Source organism: Lytechinus pictus, unplaced genomic scaffold (assembly GCF_037042905.1).
Source record: "Lytechinus pictus isolate F3 Inbred unplaced genomic scaffold, Lp3.0 scaffold_61, whole genome shotgun sequence".
Classification (NCBI taxonomy): Eukaryota; Metazoa; Echinodermata; class Echinoidea; order Temnopleuroida; family Toxopneustidae; genus Lytechinus; species Lytechinus pictus.
The window spans coordinates 171,860-195,016 of NW_026974181.1; the positions used below are offsets into that span (position 1 = coordinate 171,860).

Sequence of the window (23,157 nt, forward strand, 5' to 3'; positions counted from 1 at the left end):
GTAAGTAGAAATTCATCTTAAAGAATAAGACGGTCATGTTGATGTTAGAATTTATAAGGAGGAAGAAGATGATGAGTGATGATAGTAATAATGAGAATGACAGTGCTAAAACAATACTGATAGTAATTTATAATTCTAGATTATGTAACAATGTAATCGTAGTCCTGATATAATGCTGATGACTTTATATGATTGCAATTTTAGTTGCCTACATTATAATGATTTATTATGCCATTCTTGTGCAGTGACATTCCTAGATACATGTAAGACAAATTAATGATTAAACAACCAATTTGAAAAAAAAACATGATTTTTGTCTCACCTGCATAGCAGAGTGAGACTATAGGCGCCGCTTTTCCGACGGCGACGGCGGCGGCGACGGCGGCGGCGGCGTCAACACCAAATCTTAACCTGAGGTTAAGTTTTTGAAATGACAGCATAACTTAGAAAGTATATGGACCTAGTTCATGAAACTTGGCCATAAGGTTAATCAAGTATTACTGAACATCCTGCCTGAGTTTCATGTCACATGACCAAGGTCAAAGGTCATTTAGGGTCAATGAACTTAGACCATGTTGGGGGAATCAACATCAAAATCTTAACCTAAGGTTAAGTTTTTGAAATGTCATCATAACTTAGAAAATGTATGGACCTAGTTCATGAAACTTATACATAAGGTTAATCAAGTATCACTGAACATCCTGCATGAGTTTCACATCACATGACCAAGGTCAAAGGTCATTTAGGGTCAATGAACTTTGGCCGAATTGGGGGTATCTGTTGAATTACCATCATAACTTTGAAAGTTTATGGATCTGATTCATGAAACTTGGACATAATAGTAATCAAGTATTACTGAACATCCTGTGCAAGTTTCAGGTCACGTGATCAAGGTCAAAGGTCATTTAGGGTCAATGAACTTTGGCCAAATTGGGGTATTTGTTGAATTACAGCCATAAATTTGAAAGTGTGTTGGTCTAGTTCATAAAACTTGGACATAATAGTAATCAAGTATCACTGAACATCCTGTGCGAGTTTCAGGTCACATGATCAAGGTCAAAGGTCATGTAAGGTCAAAGAACTTTGGCCACGTTGGGGGTATTTGTTGAATTGCCATCATATCTCTATAAGTGTATTGGTCTAGTTCATAAAACGTGGAAATAAGAGTAACCAAGTATCACTGAACATCTTGTGCGAGTTATAGTAGTTTTCAAAATCAGCACTGCTGCTATATTGAATCGCGTGATGCAGGTGAGACGGCCAGAGGCATTCCACTTGTTTTTATATAAATCACCTTTTATTGATAAAAAGGGAAACAATTACAATAAGCCCAGGTTATCTGTTTTAGACGAACAGTATACAGGGCAACATGAAATGAATATAAATGTACATACACAAACATAATGCAAGCGATAATATGCACATGGATTATAACGAGTCAATTCAATTCATAACAAATTTCATAGTGAAGTAATGAGAAGGGGGAGGAGGAGAAGCTAATACGTGGTTTAACTAATTTTTTGTTCTGATTTTTGCTACATAAATTCATAATTGTACTAAGATATTGGTATAACAAAAATATATAAATTATGCAAATACAAGTATATGAAAAAAAAAAGAATGGTTGGAATTGAGTATTCATATCTTAAAGAAGAAACTTGGGGGCAAATGGGAGCTTGAAAAGAGATCAAGATAGGGAGAATTAGGAACAATGACTGATGGGAAGAAAGGGTATTGAACATAGTAAGATAGAAAAAAGGAAAAATGTTGAAGGGAATAAAGATAAAGAAGAGAGGGAGAGACAAAGGGAGAAAGAGAGGGGAGAGGGCAAAGAGAAGGGAAAAAGAAATCAGTCATTTTGCCGTATTCACCTTAACAGCGTAATAACGCCAGGAATATTAACAATCTATTATTTCTAACAGAAAGCTAAAACAAAGCAAATGTAGCATATAATCACATTGATGGTTTGTGATGGAGCTTTGCTCAGACCAGACATATCAAATGAGGTATAGTGTAGTAGTACTAATGTGATTAGCACCAATCTCTAAATACTGTTTATAAAAACTAGGGCCAATCTTTCAACCTAGCTGCTTTCATGAGGCTCTTGGTAAAAAGAGATAGAAAGATTACAACGGATAGTTGAGATGGACAAAGATATTGTACATTTAGGCAAAGTAGTGTAGCGGATCTGACCCTTTGCCTTGTAATCAGAGGGTCGTGTGTTCGAATACCACCATGGCCTAGCCGCTAGCGTCCTTTGGCAAGGCGTCAATCCACAATTTCCCACTCTCCACCCAGGCATTAAATGGGTACCCGGTAGGATGCAAAAGCCTATAAATAGTATGCCTAGCAATTGAGTCTTAGAACTCTTGTTGGAGTGCTTTTCAGGGAGTGGAGAAGGTGCATACATTGTATGCGGGCATGCAAGGATCCGTTGACCGGGGTAATAATATTTCTGTAAAGCTCTTAGTGACATTGTTCCGTTGTGTTAAGCGCTGTATAAATGCAAAATATTATTATTATCAAATATGTATTACATGTATAACATACCCTCTAGATTGTTTTAAATAACAAACAAAAGGTGAATTAATATCCTGGATATTTTTTTGTTTTACATGTACTGCACAGGTTTAGTGTCCAGCTAATTCTGTTATGAAGTTCTGGTTATAATCGCTACACAGGTTTACATAATTATGTAGGCCTGTATATTAAGTAACTGACTAATACCGATTCATGATTCTTTTCATACATCTTTGATAAATACTGATGTATGTACAAGGAAGAACATAACAAATATCATGTTTAAAGGGGAAGTTCACCCTGACAAAAAGTTGAATAAAATAACAGAAAATAAAAAAAAAATATTGAAGGTTCAAGAAAAATCCATCATAATGAATAAATGAAGTTATTATTAAATATTTGATTGATGTTATACCTGTATGCTAGTAAATTCTTTTCATATCGTTTGGTGAAAATAAATCATCACAAACCGTTAAGATATTTGAAATTTATGCATTTTATATTATGTATTATTTTGGGCAGCTGCCCTTTTTATGACGTTACCAATATGGAAAAATGTAATTGTATAGGGATAAAATATACATTTAAGAATAAATTTTTGTACTACATGTATGTAGACAATATTATCTGAGAGTGCTTATAAATAAAGGAGACTAAATGAGATTTTTTTAAAAATCTGTTTCTAATGCACAGGTATGCTGTCATTTAAAATGTGTTATACTTTCAAGTGTTTTGACGCAAAAACATGGAATCGTTTTTAACTTTATAAAATCCATATCTTCCTAGACATCTTTTAATTGATAATACTTCATAATCATGGAGGTTATAAAGGGAAATATTAGCTTTAAAAGTTACATGTAGGAGAGAAAGTAGATCATTGAATTTCAGAGGTGCATGTGGTATTTGTATGAGAGTGATATTGAATGACAATGTCCATGATACATGTGTGTATTACAGTATAGGGAATATATACACATAGAGTGAAGGTAATGAAAAATGACCAGGTGGGTTGGATTGAGATGGTTTGCAGGGTGAAGGCTTCTGAAAATGGAATACATCTATGTAGACATGCAGTAGCAGCACATGTTGTTCTTGAAAGAATGTTTGAAATTATTAAGTTCTTTGCATCGAAAAGTAATTATAGGTCACATCAATTACAGGCTTTTGTAAACTTGTAAATCATCCAAATTTGTTTTGAGAATAATAATAATTGGCATACAGCGCTTTATCAATCTAGACTTCTCAAAGCACTTCATAATTATTATTACCCATTCACTTAATTAATCTTTAAGTAGCCTGTTTTTATAGGTGCACACCTGCTAAACCAACCACAATGATGGTTGTTTCCTACCGGTACTCAATCAATTAGTACCTGGGTAAGAGTGGCAAAGTGTTGATTTATGCCTTGCCAAAGGACGCTACGCCATGGTGGGATTCGAAAACATGACCCTCTGATTACAAGGCGAGAGTCAGAACCGCTACACCACTGCGCTTCCACAAGAATAAGGCAGTTAATATTATATAATGCCAACAGTACATAACCAAGATAAACGATTTTGAAAAATTTAATTCTTTCAATATTCAGAGGTTTTAGTATTAACATAATACATGCACTTAAACAGAAAAGCTATATAATGAAAATAAAGTGTTTGGATATGGTTGATGTAGAAACATGGAATCTTTTTAACTTTATCCATATGTGATTCTTCCTAGTCATCTCTTATGATAATACACATGGAAGATATAAAGAGAAATATCAGCTTCAAAAAGTTGAAGAGAAAGTAGATCATTGAATATCAGAGGTACATGTGGTATGTGTATGAGAGTGATATTGACCATGATACATACAATGTATACAGTACAGTGAGAGCTACATTGAGTGTATACATGGAACATAACAATAGGATGAAATGAACAATGACCAGGTGGTTTAGATTGAGATGGTATGCAGGGTAAAAGGTTGCTGAAAATAGAATACAAATATGAAGTAACAAACATATCACAGAGTATCTGGGATTATTATTGTCTTCACATGTATGATCTTAAATTGATCATTTTTGTGATATCTCAGAAATTGTTGAAAGTGATGTTATAATGTTGAATAAGGGTACAGAGATAACCTGTAATGATTCCTTCTTTCACGATTTATAGGTATTAAAAATGTTTAGTCCTTTAACAAAATACACCTCAACCGAAAAGCTGTGAAGCCTAATCAGGTATGGATGCTAAAATGTTATGTTGTGATGCAAACATTAGCCTTATCAACACATTTTTGAACCAGTTTAACTTGAAGCATTACAGCATGATCATACCATCTGATATGTACATGTATGTTTAATGATCAATGTTTGTACACATGTAGGCCCATACTCTTGAGATTTTTAATGGTAGGCGTCTATCATCAGCCTCTTCACATCACCTAGTAGAAGCTTTATGCTCCATACCTAACCTGACTAACCTGACACTATATAAAGTGTGTAACCAAGAGGAGTTCTGTTCTCTTCTGAATAAGAAGGCTTCAACCTTGAAGGTATGTCTGCCTCTACTTTATACCCACACCATGCTTGAAAACATGGAATAATAAAAAAAAATGTTTATCTAATTTTATTGTTAAATACATTAAAGAACATATTTTTATACTATTTAGGAGTGATTATTAATAAAGGAGACTAGATGAGTAAATGTTTTGGAAATTTGGCTCTAATGCACAGGTATGCTGTAATTGAAACAATTTGTCATGTCCTCAAGTGTTTGGTTATGATTGATGTAGAAATAAAGAATTGTTTACAACTTTGTCCGTCAGTCAGTTTTACAAGATATTTCTTCATAAAATAGGTATACATGGAAGATAAAAAGAGAAATATCAGCTTTAACAAGTTAAGAGAGAAATTAGATAATTGAATATCAGAGGTGCATGTGGTATGTGTATGAGAGTGATATTGACCATGATACATACAATGTATACAGTACAGTGAGAGCTACATTGAGTGTATACATGGAACATAACAATAGGATGAAATGAACAATGACCAGGTGGTTTAGATTGAGATGGTATGTAGGGTAAAAGGTTACTGAAAATAGAAAACAAATATGAAGGAACAAACATATCATAGAGTATCTGAGATTATTATGGTCTTCACATGTATGATCTTAAATTGATCATTTTCATGATATCTCAGAAATTGTTGAAAGTGATGCTATAATGTTGAATAAGGGTACAGAGATACCGGTAACCTGTAATAATTCCTTCTTTCAAAATTCATAGGTATTAAAATGTCTTTTATAAACAAAATACACATCAACAGAAAAGCTGTGAAGCCTAAACAGGTATGGTTTCTAAAATGTTATGTTGTGATGCAAATATTTATAGCCTTATCAACACATTTTTGAACCAGTTTAAACTTGAAGGATTACAGCATGATCATACCATCTGATATGTACATGTATGTTTAATGATCAATGTTTGTACACATGTAGGTCCATACTCTTCAGATTTGGGATGATGAGCCTCTATCATCAGCCTCTTCACATCACCTAGTAGAAGCTTTATGCTCCCTACCTAACCTGACTAACCTGATACTGAGAAGAGTTTGTGACGAGGAGGAGTTGTATTCTCAATTGAATGAGAAGGCTTCAACCTTGAAGGTATGTCTGCCTTTACTTTATTCTCACATCATGTTTGGAAAACTTGGAATAGTGAAAAAGTGTTTATCTAATTTTATTGTGTTAAATACATTAAAGAACATATTTTAAGCTACTTAGAAATATTGTTTGAGAGTGTTTATAAATAAAGGAGACTAGATGAGATTTCTTTTTCAAATTTGGTTCTAATGCACAGGTATGCTATACAGTACAATGAGAGCTACATTGAGTGTATACATGGAACATAACAATAGGATGAAATGAACAATGACCAGGTGGTTTAGATTGAGATGGTATGCAGGGTAAAAGGTTATACTAAAAATAGAATACAAATATGAAGTAACAAACATATCACAGAGTATCTGAGATTATTATGGTCTTCACATGTATGATCTTAAATTAATCATTTTCATGATATCTCATAATTGTTAAAAGTGATGCTGTAATGGAGAATAAGGGTACATAGATTACCTGTAATAATTCATTCTTTCAAAATTCATAGGTATTAAAAATGTGTAGTCCTTTATTAAACAAAATACACCTCAACAGAAAAGATGTGAAGCCTAAACATGTATGGATGCTAAAATGTTATGTTGTGAAGTACATCTATGAATACATTAGCCTTATCAACACATTTTTGAACCAGTTTAACTTGGAAGCATTACAGCATGATCATACCATCTTATATGTACATGTATGTTTAATGATCAATGTTTGTACACATGTAGGTCCATACTCTTGATATTGAGATTGATTGGCCTCTATCAGCCTCTTCATATCACCTAGTAGAAGCTTTATGCTTCCTACCTAACCTGACTAACCTGATACTGAGAGGAGATTGGGACCAGGAGTTCTATTCTCATCTGAATGAGAAGGCTTCAACCTTGAAGGTATGTCTGCCTCTATTTTATTCTCACATCATGTTTGGAAAACTTGGAATAGTCAAAAAGTGTTTATCTAATTTTATTGTGTTAAATACATTAAAGAACATATTTCATGCTACTTAGAAATATTGTTTGAGAGTGTTTATAAATAAAGGAGACTAGATGAGATTTCTTTTTCAAATTTGGTTTTAATGCACAGGTATGCTGTAATCGACAAATTGTCATATCTTCAAGTGTTTGGTTATGATTGATGTCGAAACATGGAAACCTTTTTAACTTTATCCATATGTGATTCTTCCTAGTCATCTCTTATGATAATACACATGAAAGATATAAAGAGAAATATCAGCTTCAAAAAGGTGGGAGAGAAAGTAGATCATTGAATATCAGAGGTGCATGTGGTATGTGTATGAGAGTGATATTGACCATGATACATACAATGTATACAGTACAGTGAGAGCTACATTGAGTGTATACATGGAACATAACAATAGGATGAAATGAACAATGACCAGGTGGTTTAGATTGAGATGGTATGCAGGGTAAAAGCTGGAATGGAAAATGGATATGAATATGAACATACTGTTTCCTTGCTGACTCACATATTGTAGAAGATAAATACCTGCCTCACAACTTGACATCAGTTTCAAATTAATGTTTTTCAACCAATTTACATACAGTGCCGGCCGCGGGAAACGTCACAGTGCCCCCTAGGGCGAACGCGGTAGCCCGTAGCGGACATTTGAGGGGAGCGGACGAGGGAAGACGCCCGCGTCCGCTCCCCTAGGACATGAGTGCCCTAGGGGAGCGCCCGAGGATAGTGCCCGCGTCTATCCTAGGGTGTTTCCCTAGTATGTTCGGCCGGGCATTCTTGGTCGAAAGAGGAGGTCTGATTTGACACATTCGTTCAAGACTGCATGATTTTTATCTCATATCAAGCATAAGTTTTCGATAATTTATCGTGGATAAAATCTGTTATGAAAATTACAAAGTTTTGGGTTGATAACTGGGATTTTAGGCTTTTCACCGAATTACTTATTGTGTTCGATTACACACTGGCACCAGTGTAAAGGGTCCTTTCCTATACATGTATATGAATATTCTCCCGTGGTGTCCGTTATTTCATTCACTGAAATGGTTAGTCGTGATCGTAAATGAGTTTCTGACAAAGGAGCAGGTATTTGTCGATGTTGACCCTACATTCCAGAGGTCGTCCTAGAACCATCTACTCTATTCTTTCCCTACATGGTCATCCTTTTTTATATACCCTGACATGCCTTTCAGGCGCGGATCTACGAGATGCAGATAAAAGGGAGAAGAAGAAAGCAAAAATGAAAGAAAAGGCGAAAATGAAGGGATGGATTGAAGACGAGAAGGAAAAAGAAAAAGTGAGAGAAGGGGAAAGTGCAGAAAGAGAAAATAGGGGGGGGGCGAAGAGGAGAAAGAGGGAGAGGGGGTAAAGAAAATAAATAAGGAAAAGGTGAAATGGAAAAGAAAACAGAGGGGATAAAAAAGGGAAGGTGAGGCAGAAAGAAAAGAGGGAAAAGGAGAAAAGGAAAATAGATTGAAAATCGAAGGGAAGAAGAAGAGACAAAGGAAGAAAAGGAAGGACAGAATGAGAAAGAGAGAATGATAAGGAGGGGGAAATTAAATAAAATGAAGAAGGGAGACATAATAAAATGGAGTAAAAAAGCGAAAAGGGGAAGAGAAGGAAGGGCGCAAGAAAAGGTAAGAAGTACAGGGGACAATAGAAGTGGGACTTAAGAAAAAGTAGAGGAAAAGAGAGAAAGTGGGAAGAAAAAATTGGGAATTTGTCCAGATTTTCATGTCAGAAAATACGTTAGTAACTCGCATCTGCCCATTTTTACGCTGATGACAAGTATTGAACATTCTTGCGCTCAATTTTGTAATTATTTTCTCTCACCATGCTCACAATTTCCTGCTCTCGTTGCATCAATTAAAAACTTGTCCCGAATTAACATCCGCTCCTTCAAGAAAGAAGAAAGAAAAATGAAAGAAAAAGGAAAATAGGAAGGGATGGAGGGAAAATGAGAAGGAAATAGAAAAAGTGAGAGAAGCAGAAGGGAGCGAAGAAACGAAGGGGAAAGGGGAGAAAGAGAAAATAGAGGGGGCTTATTGTTTCATGGTAATATGTATACCATATAGTTCTGCAGTAGTTAGTTATGAAACTTGTTTTACTCAGTAATGCTCACGCGTGATGATTAAAAGGATTTTCGACTATATAAAGGTGAACCGGGACGGGGCTTTCATTCTTTAACTTTGCTTGACTGACTCCTTTGTTCCCCCAAAAGAATTGTTAGGTTTGATAGTTAGCGTTTGCGTGAGCACCCACCAAAACTCTTAACAAAAGAATAGAATGGTCTGTATAGCTGCTCCATTCTTGCTTTGTCGGAAAGTGATAATTAACTCGTTAAGTACCCATTCCACACACTACGTCATAGTAGCTTTCGAAAACATACTTTTACTAGGGCATGTGTTTAAACATTGAAGCTAAATGCGCTAGAATTTTTTTAAATAGTTACATTATGTAAATAGCTTTTGTTGCTTTGCTCTGAAGCGCATTGAGCATCCAATCAAGATGGAAAGTGCGCTTTACAAATGTCATGTATTATTATTTATAGCTGCCATTTAACACTGAATTCTGTATTATACCAAGTTGTGACTTGGTTTTATCATTTCCAATTCATATAACAAAGTATATTTCTTCCTTCTTCTCATTTATTATTTCCACCACTTTCATCTCTTCCCAATTCGAATATCTACCAATGTAACTTAAAAACCGCAATAGAGTGCAGGTAATGTAATCAGATGTTTTAGCAAAAAGATAAATCTGTTCCATCTGTTACATTTAGGTAAATTTATACTTTTTATAGGGTGAGGGTTTTAGAGACCCGATTTGAACCGAAATGAACAGAACATCATCATTGTTGTTAACGCATCAACAAATTAATCCCCCCCCCCCCCATTTCTATGAACATCCTGTCATAAATTGGGAAGCGGATGTGATCAAAGGAGATCAAAGGTGTGGGCGGGGAGCAAGACTCTACCAGACTGTTGACAATAACAAAAGAACCAAATAACAAATCGATGAGCACAACCAGTTTTGCTGGTGTTAGCTTTTTGCACGTCTACTTTGTAAGATCTTGGTTATACTAGTATTCGTTTTCACATACCTTTCATTCCCTTTATTAGGGTTTTATCAACCATGTCAACGAATTGACGATCCCAATATTGACCGCACGTTTGTTTTAACATAATGATAATTCGCAAATGCCCTTGATATTCATAATTCTGTTTTATTTTAAGTTTGTCATTAATGTTTGTTAACATTCACTCTGTTAATAACTTGTCAATTTTGATTTACAAAAAAAATCAAGTCTGCTTATTAATGTCTTTTGTCTATTTTAACTATCTTTTGTTGTTGATATGCCTTTCTTTCTTCTTTTCTGATTCCACCCTGTGCACCCCGTTAAAACTCAATGAAGAATGTTTCAAATGTTTTCTAGTTCTTACACTGTTCATGATAAGGAGATGGGATTAGGTGTAAAGTTCACGCTGAAGGGAGAGGAATGGGTACGTATGGAGAGAGAAAAAAAAAACTTATCACAAAAGATAAAGAATTGATCTCCATGACATTAAATCACAATTGTGTCCTATTTTTTTAAACAAGTTTGTATGATACATGTATGCCTCCCACGTAAGGCGTAAGGAAAAAAGTTTACCTAATGCATCAAATTAGATTAATTGATTAGATTCATTGCGGTAAATGAAAAACAATAAATTCGATGTTCCAGCAAGGGTTACCATATTTCACAAAATTAAATACGGGACAATCGACAAAGCACTATGTACCATCGGATCGACCGAGCCAGGCCAAAAAATCAACAAAAAGGCTACACAATGTTAGACTTGTTAACAAAATATATTAAGAAAGGGGGAGGGAGGGTGAGCGGAAGAAACAAAAGAGAAAAAAAATGAGGAAACAAGAAATGAATTGAGAGGAAAGAAAAAAATAAGGAAAAATTAAAAGGAAAAAAGTTTGAATAAAAGGATGAAAGAAAGAATAAAAGACAGATAACAGTTTCCATCATTACTTGAAATGAATAAAGAAAGAAAGAATTAAAATAAAGGAAGGGAAGATGAATAAATGTGTGAAAGAAAAAACATAAGGAGAGAAAAGAGAAAAGTAAGAAAAATGGAGGAAAAGAGAAAGAAAGAAAGAAAGAAAAATAATTCCTTCATTATTTGAAAGAAAGAAAGACAGAAGAAAACATGAAGGAAGGAAGAAAGGAAAGAGGGAATAAGGGAAAAGAATTAAAAGGAAAACAGAAATGAAAAAATGAAAGAAAACAAAACAAACAACATCTAAAAAAAAAAAATCTAGAATAGATTCTGATCACGCTAGTTAAAAAATATAATGGTCTATCACAACATAACCAAAGTACATGCACATGTAAACATAATGCAATGTACGTACCCTAGGGTACCCGAGGATAAGTGCGGGCACGGCCAATATTATATAGCACGCAGGAAACTGCGGGCGCGGCTAAACACCCTAGGGGGCTCCCCTTGAATACCCTCGGTTAGACGCAAAAGCCCCCTAGGGTGTTTGCGTGCTCGGGCGTGACGTTTCCTGCGGCCGGCACTGTATATCTGTTGGCAAGACAATAAATATGTTTTTGTCCTGCTCAACCTATGTTTAGTGAGTTGGTGTCTGATGACATATATCTGTAGAATATACATCTCAATTGCTCTATAGTACACATAATTAATAGATTTATATTGAAAATGAATAGTTGTAATGTTGTTTTGATTTTAAATCTTATGTGTGTAATGAATGATATATGTTTGTGTGTTGAATACATTAGACTTGTCAACAATCTCATCCAGTGACCTAGCAGAAGCACTGTGTATTATGCCCAATCTTACTGACTTAACATTGAGTTCTCTTACTACATTACTGCATTGGTTATGGGTGTTTGTGTGTTTTGCTTGTTTGCTTTATTTATTTTGCTTTATAGGATATAATGATTTATGAATGGTCATTCAATAAAGTTTGTTTGAAATAGAATAGTGGATATTGACAGGCTGCAAATTTGATTGAAGTGTTAGTACGGGATAGTTTACTACCCTGCTATTTGAATATCAATTTCAAATTTATTAATTCTGTTTGGTAAATACTAGGAGCAAAATTTGTAGGTCTAGCAAAGGAATGGAAATTTACCCAGTATCAAATGCTGCAATGAACAGTCTGCAAAAATACATGTAGTGCTTGTCTCTGATGGTTATATTAAGGTTAACCATGATTAAATATTGTATTCTAGATTAATTTAGTGCCCTAAATGAATCACATTCCTACTTCCTGGATGTTATACACCATCGACTTCAATTAATAATGCTGAATAGAAATTAGAATGAAATCCAATATTTTTTAGAGAAAGGAACTATTTGTAGAATTTTCAAAATTGTGAACTTTGTAAAAGAAAAATATTCATTATTTTTCTACAATAGACAATCACTATATATGATCTGTTTTAATGCTTGGAGCTATTCATGTTGAACTAATGGTGCAATCCATTATGCTATACCAACCAGTAAACTCCAGAAAGTAATTTACATTCCATTTGTCTAGATGTTTACAATTATTGTGTACTTGACCTTGTAGTCAACCAAAGTCAGAAGTAGTCAAATGAAGGGGAGCATGTACATGAATGTAATTAACATGATAACAAATGTGAATGGCTTGTACACATTATAGGGAATCTCCCTGACACTTTTACATAGTGTATATAAACAATTGGGATGAAAAATAAAACTTAAGAAAGTAAGTGAGACTCTATCCTGTGGATAATGACATGTGAACTCTGAATTTTATACATCTCTGTTAAATGTTAGGAATTACTGTGTACATTTACTAAACATCTAGATGGGCATCATCTTGTTTATTTTCAAAAGATAAATTTAACATTCTATCAAATAAACCATCTAACCTTTAGAGAACAATGTGAGCTCTTTTTACATTGCTTCAATGTATCAGGAATGTTTATTATTAATTGCTATTGCCCTCATTGACATTTTGGTGTTTAATTTAGATATTAATGTTTATTCTTTACATAATGAACATAATTTAATCAAAGGAATATTCTTCTCAAATTGCATTTTGGGTCATTAGTTATTTAGTGAGTCTCAGAAAGGGAAACATTTTTTAAGAGACCCATATCACAGTCAACTTTAAATTGAGATTTTATAACAGTTCACCATGGAAAAAGGATTGATGATGCAAAGTTTGTCTAACAAAATACAGTGCGTATCAAAAAAAGTTTACAATTTGAAAAAATCCTGTAAAATTATACATTTGTAATATCCTGAAGATTTTTCCACATTTTAACATTGGTACAGGTCAATTAAAGCAAATGACGATATAAACTGTCGAAGAATATTTCCGCTTGAGTGAGCACCACTTACTTTTGAAAAGTTTGTGAAAAATGATTTGCGCAGAACTTTGAAATAGTTATGCGAATTAAAGTAGACCTTAATCATGATGAACACTTGGAATTCAGTTAGTAACATTGATTTGAAGATATCTTTTACCTTTTTTAACTTGTTTCCTTGCCCAAAACACTTTGAAGAGTGCTTTGCGCCCCACCCCACTCCCCACACACCGAGGCCATCGTGACGATATTTGCTTTACACTGAGCTGTGATTTACATAAAATGGCTTAGGCTTGATTTTCATTTTCTTAATCATTGTCAAGCTTTGAAAAAGTGTAGAGAAACAAGTATTAAATGAAAAATGAAATGTAAACCCACTTTAAATGATAAAAACTTGGTGAAAATATGCTGGAGATGTCTGATATAAACTTTTGTTCAGATTTATTTATTTCCTCAGATCCAGCTGGCACAAAAAAAAGGTAAAGGTTGTGCTTACTAAGTGTTGAAATTTCAGTTTGGGTGGCAAAAGTGTTACAAAATGCTTGAATGTATCTGTTTAATTTCAATTGACTAAAAGTGCAAGGGAGATGTATGAGAAATGTTTCGCAGGGTAAGTTTGATTTCGTGGTTTCCCTATTGACACAGCGTGAAAACAATCATTTCTGCGCAAACAGATTTCTGCGAGCTTTACAAAAATGACAGTGCTCACTCAAGTGTAACATTCTGTCAAAACTTTTACTTTCATTGGATAGATGAGACCCAAACCCAACATTATATGTGGAAAAATTACCCAAATGTTGTATATTTTTTCATTCCCAGGGCTTTTTCAAATTGTAAACTTTGTTTATATACGCACTGTAGAATGATAGAGCTATTTTAATAGCTCTATGATAGAGAGGAGGCATAATATAGTTTTTTGGGTTAATAAATATTGAGAAAAAGAAAGATGGAGGAGTAAGGATTGGAAAGAGTGGTAGAATTTTTAAATTACATGTATCCTGTTTGATGAAATGATGAGAACCCGGGAGAGGGGGGGGCACTTCCATTGACGAGTGGATCCCCCCCCCCCTCTCCATTTGTGAATTTGCATCATGCAAAATCCATGTAGAAGCATTGGTATGTTTAATTTATTGAGAAACAGAAAGTTCAATTTTAGTGTAATTGCTAAATGTTGGAAACAATTTCAAAATGATTATAACTTGCAAATGCTGAACATTTAATTCCATCAGAACAATGGAGTATTAAATCAAGAAAATGATTGATACAGTAAAAACAATGTGTCAAATAAAATAGAAGGTCAATTCTTTTAATGATAAAGGATGTGAAAATAAAAATAAAAGAGATACCAATTTCAAAATGATTATAACTTACAAAAGCTGATACATGTAATTCCATTAGAACAATGTAGTATTAAATCAAGAAAATGATTGATACAGTAAATCAATGTGTCAAATAACATAGAAGGTCATGTGAAGTGTCATGGCAAGTTCAGTTCTTGAAAGAAGGTCAAAGGTTATACATGTAAATTGTATTTGTTTTCTACATACGTGTAAGCAAAGGTTGTGTTGAGAACTCAAAATATTGCAAGGAAATATTGAAGTCCTTTGATATGGTTTTCCATGAATTTCAGACGGTCAATTTTTAGACAAAAACAATCAAGAAATTTAAGAGAATACACAACAGTATAAAAAATGACACAAAACTCTAATTGTTATTGAGTAATTTTGTTGTGAAAATTACTTGTATATTTATGTTACATTGTCTGTCTCTTCTCTCTCTCTCTCTCTCTCTCTATTTTCTCTTTGTCCTCAGATCTTCCTCCTGTTCTCTTTCTGATCACTATTTAAAAATTCGCCTCATTTCAGTTTTCTCCTAGAGATGCAAGAGATGTCTTCTGTTTATTAGAATTTGTGGATATATCAAAAACTTTGTGTTCCGCACACAAGGGGGCAAACTCCCCCCTCCCTGCATCCTCCCCCCCCCCCCCCCCGTAGCACGCTTTGCACGCTCTGTAAGTGTTGGCAACCTTCCCGTGCATTAATCAGCCCCCTGTAAAAGTCCAACTCTGGATCTGCGCCTCATATGACTCGTATAAAATATAAATAAGATAAGAAAGGTATATTCTATGCATGATACAATTTTGAGCATTATGAAAATGAGAATAAAGAAATGATTTGATGAATTACTATTTCCAGTGATGCTTCTATTCTTTCAGGGTTCTTTCCCTCAGATCAGAAAAGGAAATTTCATGTTCAATGGAAAGCCTCAGAAGGATCTTCAATCATTCCTACAAGCAGTCAGTGACGAGATAGGGTAGGTGAACTAATAAACTTTTTATTAAAGCTAAAGGTGACCTCTTCACTCAGACTGATACAACCTACATATGATCAATGTATAAACAGTTCTTATACTGCTCATTAATTTGATCATTACAATGGGCCAACTCATTTATATGTATGTATGACAAATGAAATAATTGTACCTAAATGGTCATGAAATGGCTTTGTAGAAATGCTCCAGGCATACGATAATTGTACCTAAACTGGTCATGTAAATGAAATAATTATTTACAATACTAAGTATGAGGAACATAATGATTGTACTTAAACTGATCATGAAACTGCTTTGTCCACTAGTACTTGATTCATATGAGGAACACAGCAATTGTATCTAAATAGGTCATGAAACTGATTCATGTGCAATATTATTATGTATGTATGAGGAAAACGGTAATTGTACTTAAATTGGTCATGAAACTTCTTACTTAGTTAGATGTTTGAGGAAGACAAATATTGTAGCTAAAATTAGTACTGTAAAAAACCAAACAATATTGTTCATAAAACATTTTCTACAGTACTGATTTATATGTATGAGGAATACACATTGATATGTAGGCCTACGAGGAGTGCAATAATTGTACCTAAACTGGTCATGAAACAGCAGCGTTTTTGTACCAAACTAATTTATTTGTAAGAGGAATGAAATAAATGTTCCTAAACTGGTCATAAAAACATGTCTTAACATTATTAATTTACATGTATCAGGAACACCTTACCTGGCCATGAAACCGCTTTTAGTAATTTATACGAACAAGGATTCTGGGCCTACATCCTGTTGATTAATTCTTTATTTTTGCCTTTTTCTAAATATCCCTAGCTTTTATGACGAGAATTTTTCAGACGAGAGCTCCTCGGTTGGACCTTCTTACTTAACACGAGTACTCTGCTGCTGTTGCCTCTTCCTCAGACAAATAAATGATGAATGACATTTCTCTGTCATGGACTGTGTCATGTACATGTATTATCATTATTGATTATACATGTGTGCGCATTGATGTAAAAAGCATTATGATGTCACTGATGTCTGCACAATACGCTGCCATAGTAACCAGTGATGCCGGATGAAAGCCTTAGAATTTCTAACTAAATATACCAACTTGGACTTGATTATTTAGTGTATGTGTTGGTGACATAGTGCCAAGTAATCCATACAAACATATAACAGAGTATCCCAACCATCTAGATGGTATAACTGGTTTCATTCTACTCTAATGAATAGAACCATCTTATTGGTCTCCATGACAGTCACTAGATCCTACAATAGTGTGTACATGTACATATAACAGAGTATCCCAACCATCTAGATGGTATAACTGGTTTCATTCTACTCTAATGATTAGAACCATCTTATTGGTCTCTATGACAGTCACTGGATCCTACAATGGTGTGTACATGAACCCATTTCAGTTTTATCCCTGGAACATTATTTTATTCGTAAAATGACTGTGAACTCTTTCTATCCCAGAATGTTTTGCAATGAATTTATGATGCGAAATGCTTTCAAACTGATATTCAGGCATTTTTTGGTTATTAAGGAAGTATCATAACTAATGATATCATGTGATGCATTTTTAAGAGACTCAACTTTTCAGCATAGAAGATTATGCAGTTGTCACCCGTTGATGGTAATTTTTATCTATGACCAAGTATGTGATGTTAAAAACATGAATTCACCTTGTTATGTTTATGCAAATATAAAAATTAATTTTCAGTGTTTTTCAAAGCTATTCCAAATATTTTCACATTATTCTTAACCAAAAACCATGTTTCATCTGTCAAAATTACATCCGTTTGATGTTATCAAGCCAAACTCTTTCCAGAGGTATACTGTTTTATTCTTCCTGGAATCCTATTATGTTATCTGAGGTAGAAGATCTAACAACTATGCTGTAGAAAATGAGAATGTCCTCCCTTTAATTATGTTTTATTTATCATGTTATGTTTATCATAAATGAGAAAGTCACTCCTTCAATTCTATTATGTTTATCATAAAGGAGAAAGTCACTCCTTCAATTCTATTATGTTTATCATAAAGGAGAAAGTCTCTCCTTCAATTCTATTATGTTTATCATAAAGGAGAAAGTCACTCCTTCAATTCTATTATGTTTATCATAAAGGAGAAAGTCACTCCTTCAATTCTATTATGTTTATCATAAATGAGAAAGTCACTCCTTCAATTCTATTATGTTTATTATAAAGGAGAAAGTCACTCCTTCAATTCTATTATGTTTATTATAAAGGAGAAAGTCACTCCTTCAATTCTATTATGTTTATCATAAAGGAGAAAGTCACTCCTTCAATTCTATTATGTTTATTATAAAGGAGAAAGTCACTCCTTCAATTCTATTATGTTTATCATAAAGGGGAAAGTCACTCCTTCAATTCTATTATGTTTATCATAAATGAGAAAGTCACTCCTTCAATTCTATTATGTTTATCATAAAGGAGAAAGTCACTCCTTCAATTCTATTATGTTTATCATAAAGGAGAAAGTCACTCCTTCAATTCTATTATGTTTATTATAAAGGAGAAAGTCACTCCTTCAATTCTATTATGTTTATCATAAAGGAGAAAGTCACTCCTTCAATTCTATTATGTTTATCATAAATGAGAAAGTCACTCCTTCAATTCTATTATGTTTATCATAAAGGAGAAAGTCACTCCTTCAATTCTATTATGTTTATCATAAAGGAGAAAGTCACTCCTTCAATTCTATTATGTTTATTATAAAGGAGAAAGTCACTCCTTCAATTCTAGTATGTTTATCATAAAGGAGAAAGTCACTCCTTCAATTCTATTATGTTCATCATAAAGGAGAAAGTCACTCCTTCAATTCTATTATGTTCATCATGAAGGAGAAAGTCACTCCTTCAATTCTATTATGTTTATCATAAAGGAGAAAGTCACTCCTTCAATTCTATTATGTTTATCATAAAGGAGAAAGTCACTCCTTCAATTCTAGTATGTTTATCATAAAGGAGAAAGTCACTCCTTCAATTCTATTATGTTTATCATAAAGGAGAAAGTCACTCCTTCAATTCTATTATGTTTATCATAAAGGAGAAAGTTACTCCTTCAGTTCTATTGTGTTTATCATAAAGGAGAAAGTCACTCCTTCAATTCTATTATGTTTATGATTAAGAAAAAGTCACTCCTTCAATTCTATTATGTTTATCATAAAGGAGAAAGTCACTCCTTTAATTCTTTAATGTTTAACATAAAGGAGAAAGTCGCTCTTTCAAATAGAGGGAATGATTTGCTGTTAGTGTTTTCTTCTAGTTTTTACAAATCTTGCCCATTCTTTCAAAATTAAAAGTGAAGCCTTCCTTTATGTTATTTTCATGAAATTGTATATGTTGTAATGATCATACATGTATATTTTCATGTTGAAACTGAATGAGGAATATTTGGTTTATGATTAATCACGGTTTTCAATACACTTTTTTGTTTGATGATTTTAGAGACATGAAATCAATTTAATATGAACTTTGAAACCAAGTTGCAATCTTTCAGAATGAAAGGCAGTTCTTTTCACACAAATATATGACCTACCAATATAATATTTGATTCTCTTCATAATAATATGCATATTCAATGACAACATACAATATATTACTTGTTTTCTGATGCGTACATACACTGAGTTACTCATCCATTCTCAATTCAATGTTTACATCTAACTTGTAATAATGATAAAGCAAAATGAAAAGATACCATTTGATTATGATAAAGATAAGATTTTTTCACCTTTTAGAAGTGATTCAAATCAAACTACTATTTTTTTCTTCACATTTTACAAGAACAGAGGGGCGGGGCAATTTCAAAATCATACAAAATTTATTATACAATATAGAAACACAAGCTCACAATAGATTAAATTGATTATGATTACTCCTTGGATGAAAATAATTTTGTTGATTTTCATCCATATCCATGATATCAGAATGATTTATCTCTTAAAAAGAGACCAGTAATCAGCTTCACTTGTTTCATCATATTTCATCTTATTTTCATTGTAAGGAAAAGCAATGTGGAATAATTCTAAGCTACAAGTACATGTCCACAGTGTATGTGAAGTCTTTCAATTTTAATAATGTATAGAGTCATAAATAATACATGTTTATATATAATGTAAATTAGTAGTGTAAAGTTTAGAAGACAGTATTGTCTATTATAAACCAATGGCAGCTGAAATTTGGTTAAATTCAGGAATTTTCTTGGGTACATTTTTAACTGTTTAAAACTAACTATTTTTCCTTTTAAATGCCTTTTAATGTTTATTTATTATCACATCTCCCATGAATTACTCATTCTTCAGATGTAAGATAATTTATTGTATCCATCCATCCTGTATAGGCCAAGTTGGTTTAGGAGGATTTTAATGGTAATTTGAAATGTGGTGTATCAAATGACTTTTGTCAAATTTGTGAATCAGAAAATCCCCAATATATTACGTCTTGAATATGAATCAAAAATTAAACTGTTTTGTCTTAGGGTAATTGAGTAAAAGGATGGCTCCTGTCAGAATATTGTGAAGTGGTACACCTGTATTTTGGACACAGTGGTATTACTAATTATGTGTTGTTAATACATGTAGTAGAATTTGTGTATCAAATTAGTAGTTATTGACTTTTGTCAAATTGGTGTATCAAAAATGCCAAAATCCCATTTTAATTGAGAAGTTGATTAATGAGTAGAAAGGATTACTTCTGTCTGATTATTGTGAAGTAGTATGTAATGGCACTCTATGAAGGTATTTGGGCAAGGAAACAAGCTAAAAATGTAAAAGATATCTCCAAATCAATCTTCCTAGCTAAAGTCTGTGCGTTTTTCACGATTGAAGTCTTCGTTTTATTCATATAACTATTTCAAAATCTGCGCAAATCATTTTTCACCAATTTTTCAAAAGTGAGTGGTGCTCACTCAAGCAGAACAATTGTTTGACAGTTATATCGTCATTGACTTAAAGAGATCTGTACCAATGTTGAAATGTGGAAAAATCTTCAAGATATTACAAATGCATAATTTTTATAGGATTTTTTCTGAGTAAACTTTTTTTGATACACACTGTATACATGTAAGTCGTTTGCTTTAAAGCCAAGGCCTTCATGTTAATTTCTTATGACATTTCTCATGAATTACATATTCTCCCGATGTAAGATGTGTGATGATTTATTTTGCATCCACCTGTAGAGGCCATTGTGATGTCACTGGTTTTGAATGGTAATTTCTGCCTGAAATAGTTCTTGACTTTTGTCAAATGTGTGTATCACACAATCCACTTCATTATGTATAAGAATTGATGGATAACTTGCTTAGATAGAAGTTGATTACTGAGTAGAAAGGCTGACTTCTGTCAAATTATTGTGAAGTAGTACACCTGTACTTTTGACACAATGGAGTTACTTATAATGCATTCTAAATGCAAATAGAAGAGTTTATCATTTTAATTGCATGAATCATTAAAACGTTAAAACATGTATGTCATTCATATTGCTAATGATATCATAAATTAATATTATACGCAGTATCATGGTACAGTAAAACCTGTATATAGATATCAAACAATAGAGAGAAGCAGTCTTTGTAATAGGATAGTCTTTACGAGCATGTTTCAATGATATACAAGGATACACACTTATTATCAGGAACGGTGCCTCAAACGGTAGCTCCACCATATTTTTTCAAGCACTAGTAAACCAAGATAGAGAAAAGGATGGAGTAAAGAGAATAAAAGAAACAAGTGTATCACCAGCAGAGGTTTCAGCTATGTAGCTCAATAATAAACCCTAAAATACAAATGATAAAAATATGTCATCTTTCAGTTTTTATGTTCATATTGTTACCTTTTGTGTAAATTTTTTACACGTATTGATTTGATATTTATTATGGATTCAGTTTATAGAAGCAATTGTGCTTAATTTGACCCCTCCACAAGTATAAACCCTATTTAATGTAAATTATTTTGTATATTTATATATTTTTAAATTGTAGTAATGAAGTTGAATTTGAATTTCAATCATCTTCTTCTAGAGTCAATAAGATGTTGTAGACAGATGGTCTCTAAAGCAGCTTTGACTGTAAATACAAATGTTCCAATAATAATGACTTGTGAATACTGAATGCAATTGTTGTGGAACTTTTATACACATGGGAATGAATTTTAGAATAAATATTACTCTATTTTTTCATGTATATTGTGTCTGCTCTGAGTTTGTCATGGGATAAGTTTGTGTGGGCACGTCATGGTCTAGTGGTTCCGACTCGCCTTTCAAACAGAGGGTTGTGGGTTCGAATCCTATAGCCATGGCATGTTTTCCTTCAGCAAGAAATTTATCCACACTGCGCTGTGCACACCAGAATCGGTAGACTTGCTTAGCTGGGGTAATATAGGAGTGCCTTGAGCACCTAGCAAGGTGTATACGTGCACTATACAAATCCTATATTATTATTATAACATTGAATACATCTGATTTACATTCTTGACTACCTTGTTTTGACAAAATTGCAAGATGAATCATAGTGTGGTAAAAAATAAAAAGATATGAAGATGTGGAATGAAGGAGAGGTATGAGGGTGGGGTATGTAATAAGATAGAGATGAAGATGTGGAATGAAGAAGAGGTATGAGGGTGGGGTATGTAATAAGATAGAGATGAAGATGTGGAATGAAGGAGAGGTATGAGGGTGGGGTATGTAATAAGATAGAGATGAAGATGTGGAATGGAGGGAGAGGTGTGAGGGTGGGGTATGTAATAAGATAGAGATGAAGATGTGGAATGGAGGGAGAGGTGTGAGGGTGGGGTATGTAATAAGATAGAGATGAAGATATGGAATGAAGGAGAGGTATGAGGGTGGGGTATGTAATAAGATAGAGATGAAGATGTGAAATGAAGGAGAGGTATGAGGGTGGGGTATGTAATAAGATAGAGATGAAGATGTGGAATGGAGGGAGAGGTATGAGGGTGGGGTATGTAATAAGATAGAGATGAAGATGTGGAATGGAGGGAGAGGTGTGAAGGTGGGGTATGTAATAAGATAGAGATGAAGATGTGGAATGGAGGAGAGGTGTGAGGGTGGGGTATGTAATAAGATAGAGATGAAGATGTGGAATGGAGGAGAGGTATGAGGGTGGGGGTATGTAATAAGATAGAGATGAAGATGTGGAATGGAGGGAGAGGTATGAGGGTGGGGGTATGTAATAAGATAGAGATGAAGATGTGGAATGGAGGAGAGGTATGAGGGTGGGGGTATGTAATAAGATAGAGATGAAGATGTGGAATGGAGGAGAGGTATGAGGGTGGGGGTATGTAATAAGATA

At 33.6% G+C, this 23,157-nt stretch overlaps 1 protein-coding gene across 2 annotated transcripts in view; it reads left to right on the plus strand.

Annotated features, from left to right (window-relative positions):
- LOC129283407 (uncharacterized) overlaps window positions 1-21,642 on the plus strand; it is a 38,671-nt gene extending 17,029 nt beyond the window's left edge. Inside the window, exons 6-10 of one of the 2 annotated variants that reach the window (XM_064115455.1) lie at window positions 4,883-5,050; window positions 5,998-6,165; window positions 6,891-7,052; window positions 15,714-15,811; window positions 16,655-21,642. In XM_064115455.1, the coding sequence (XP_063971525.1) occupies window positions 4,883-5,050; window positions 5,998-6,165; window positions 6,891-7,052; window positions 15,714-15,811; window positions 16,655-16,763 (705 nt within the window). In that variant the 3' untranslated portion in view covers window positions 16,764-21,642. The remainder of the gene's footprint in view (window positions 1-4,882; window positions 5,051-5,997; window positions 6,166-6,890; window positions 7,053-15,713; window positions 15,812-16,654) is intronic. The other variant, XM_064115456.1, reaches the window with a different exon arrangement.
- The last annotated feature ends 1,515 nt before the right edge of the window (window positions 21,643-23,157 follow it).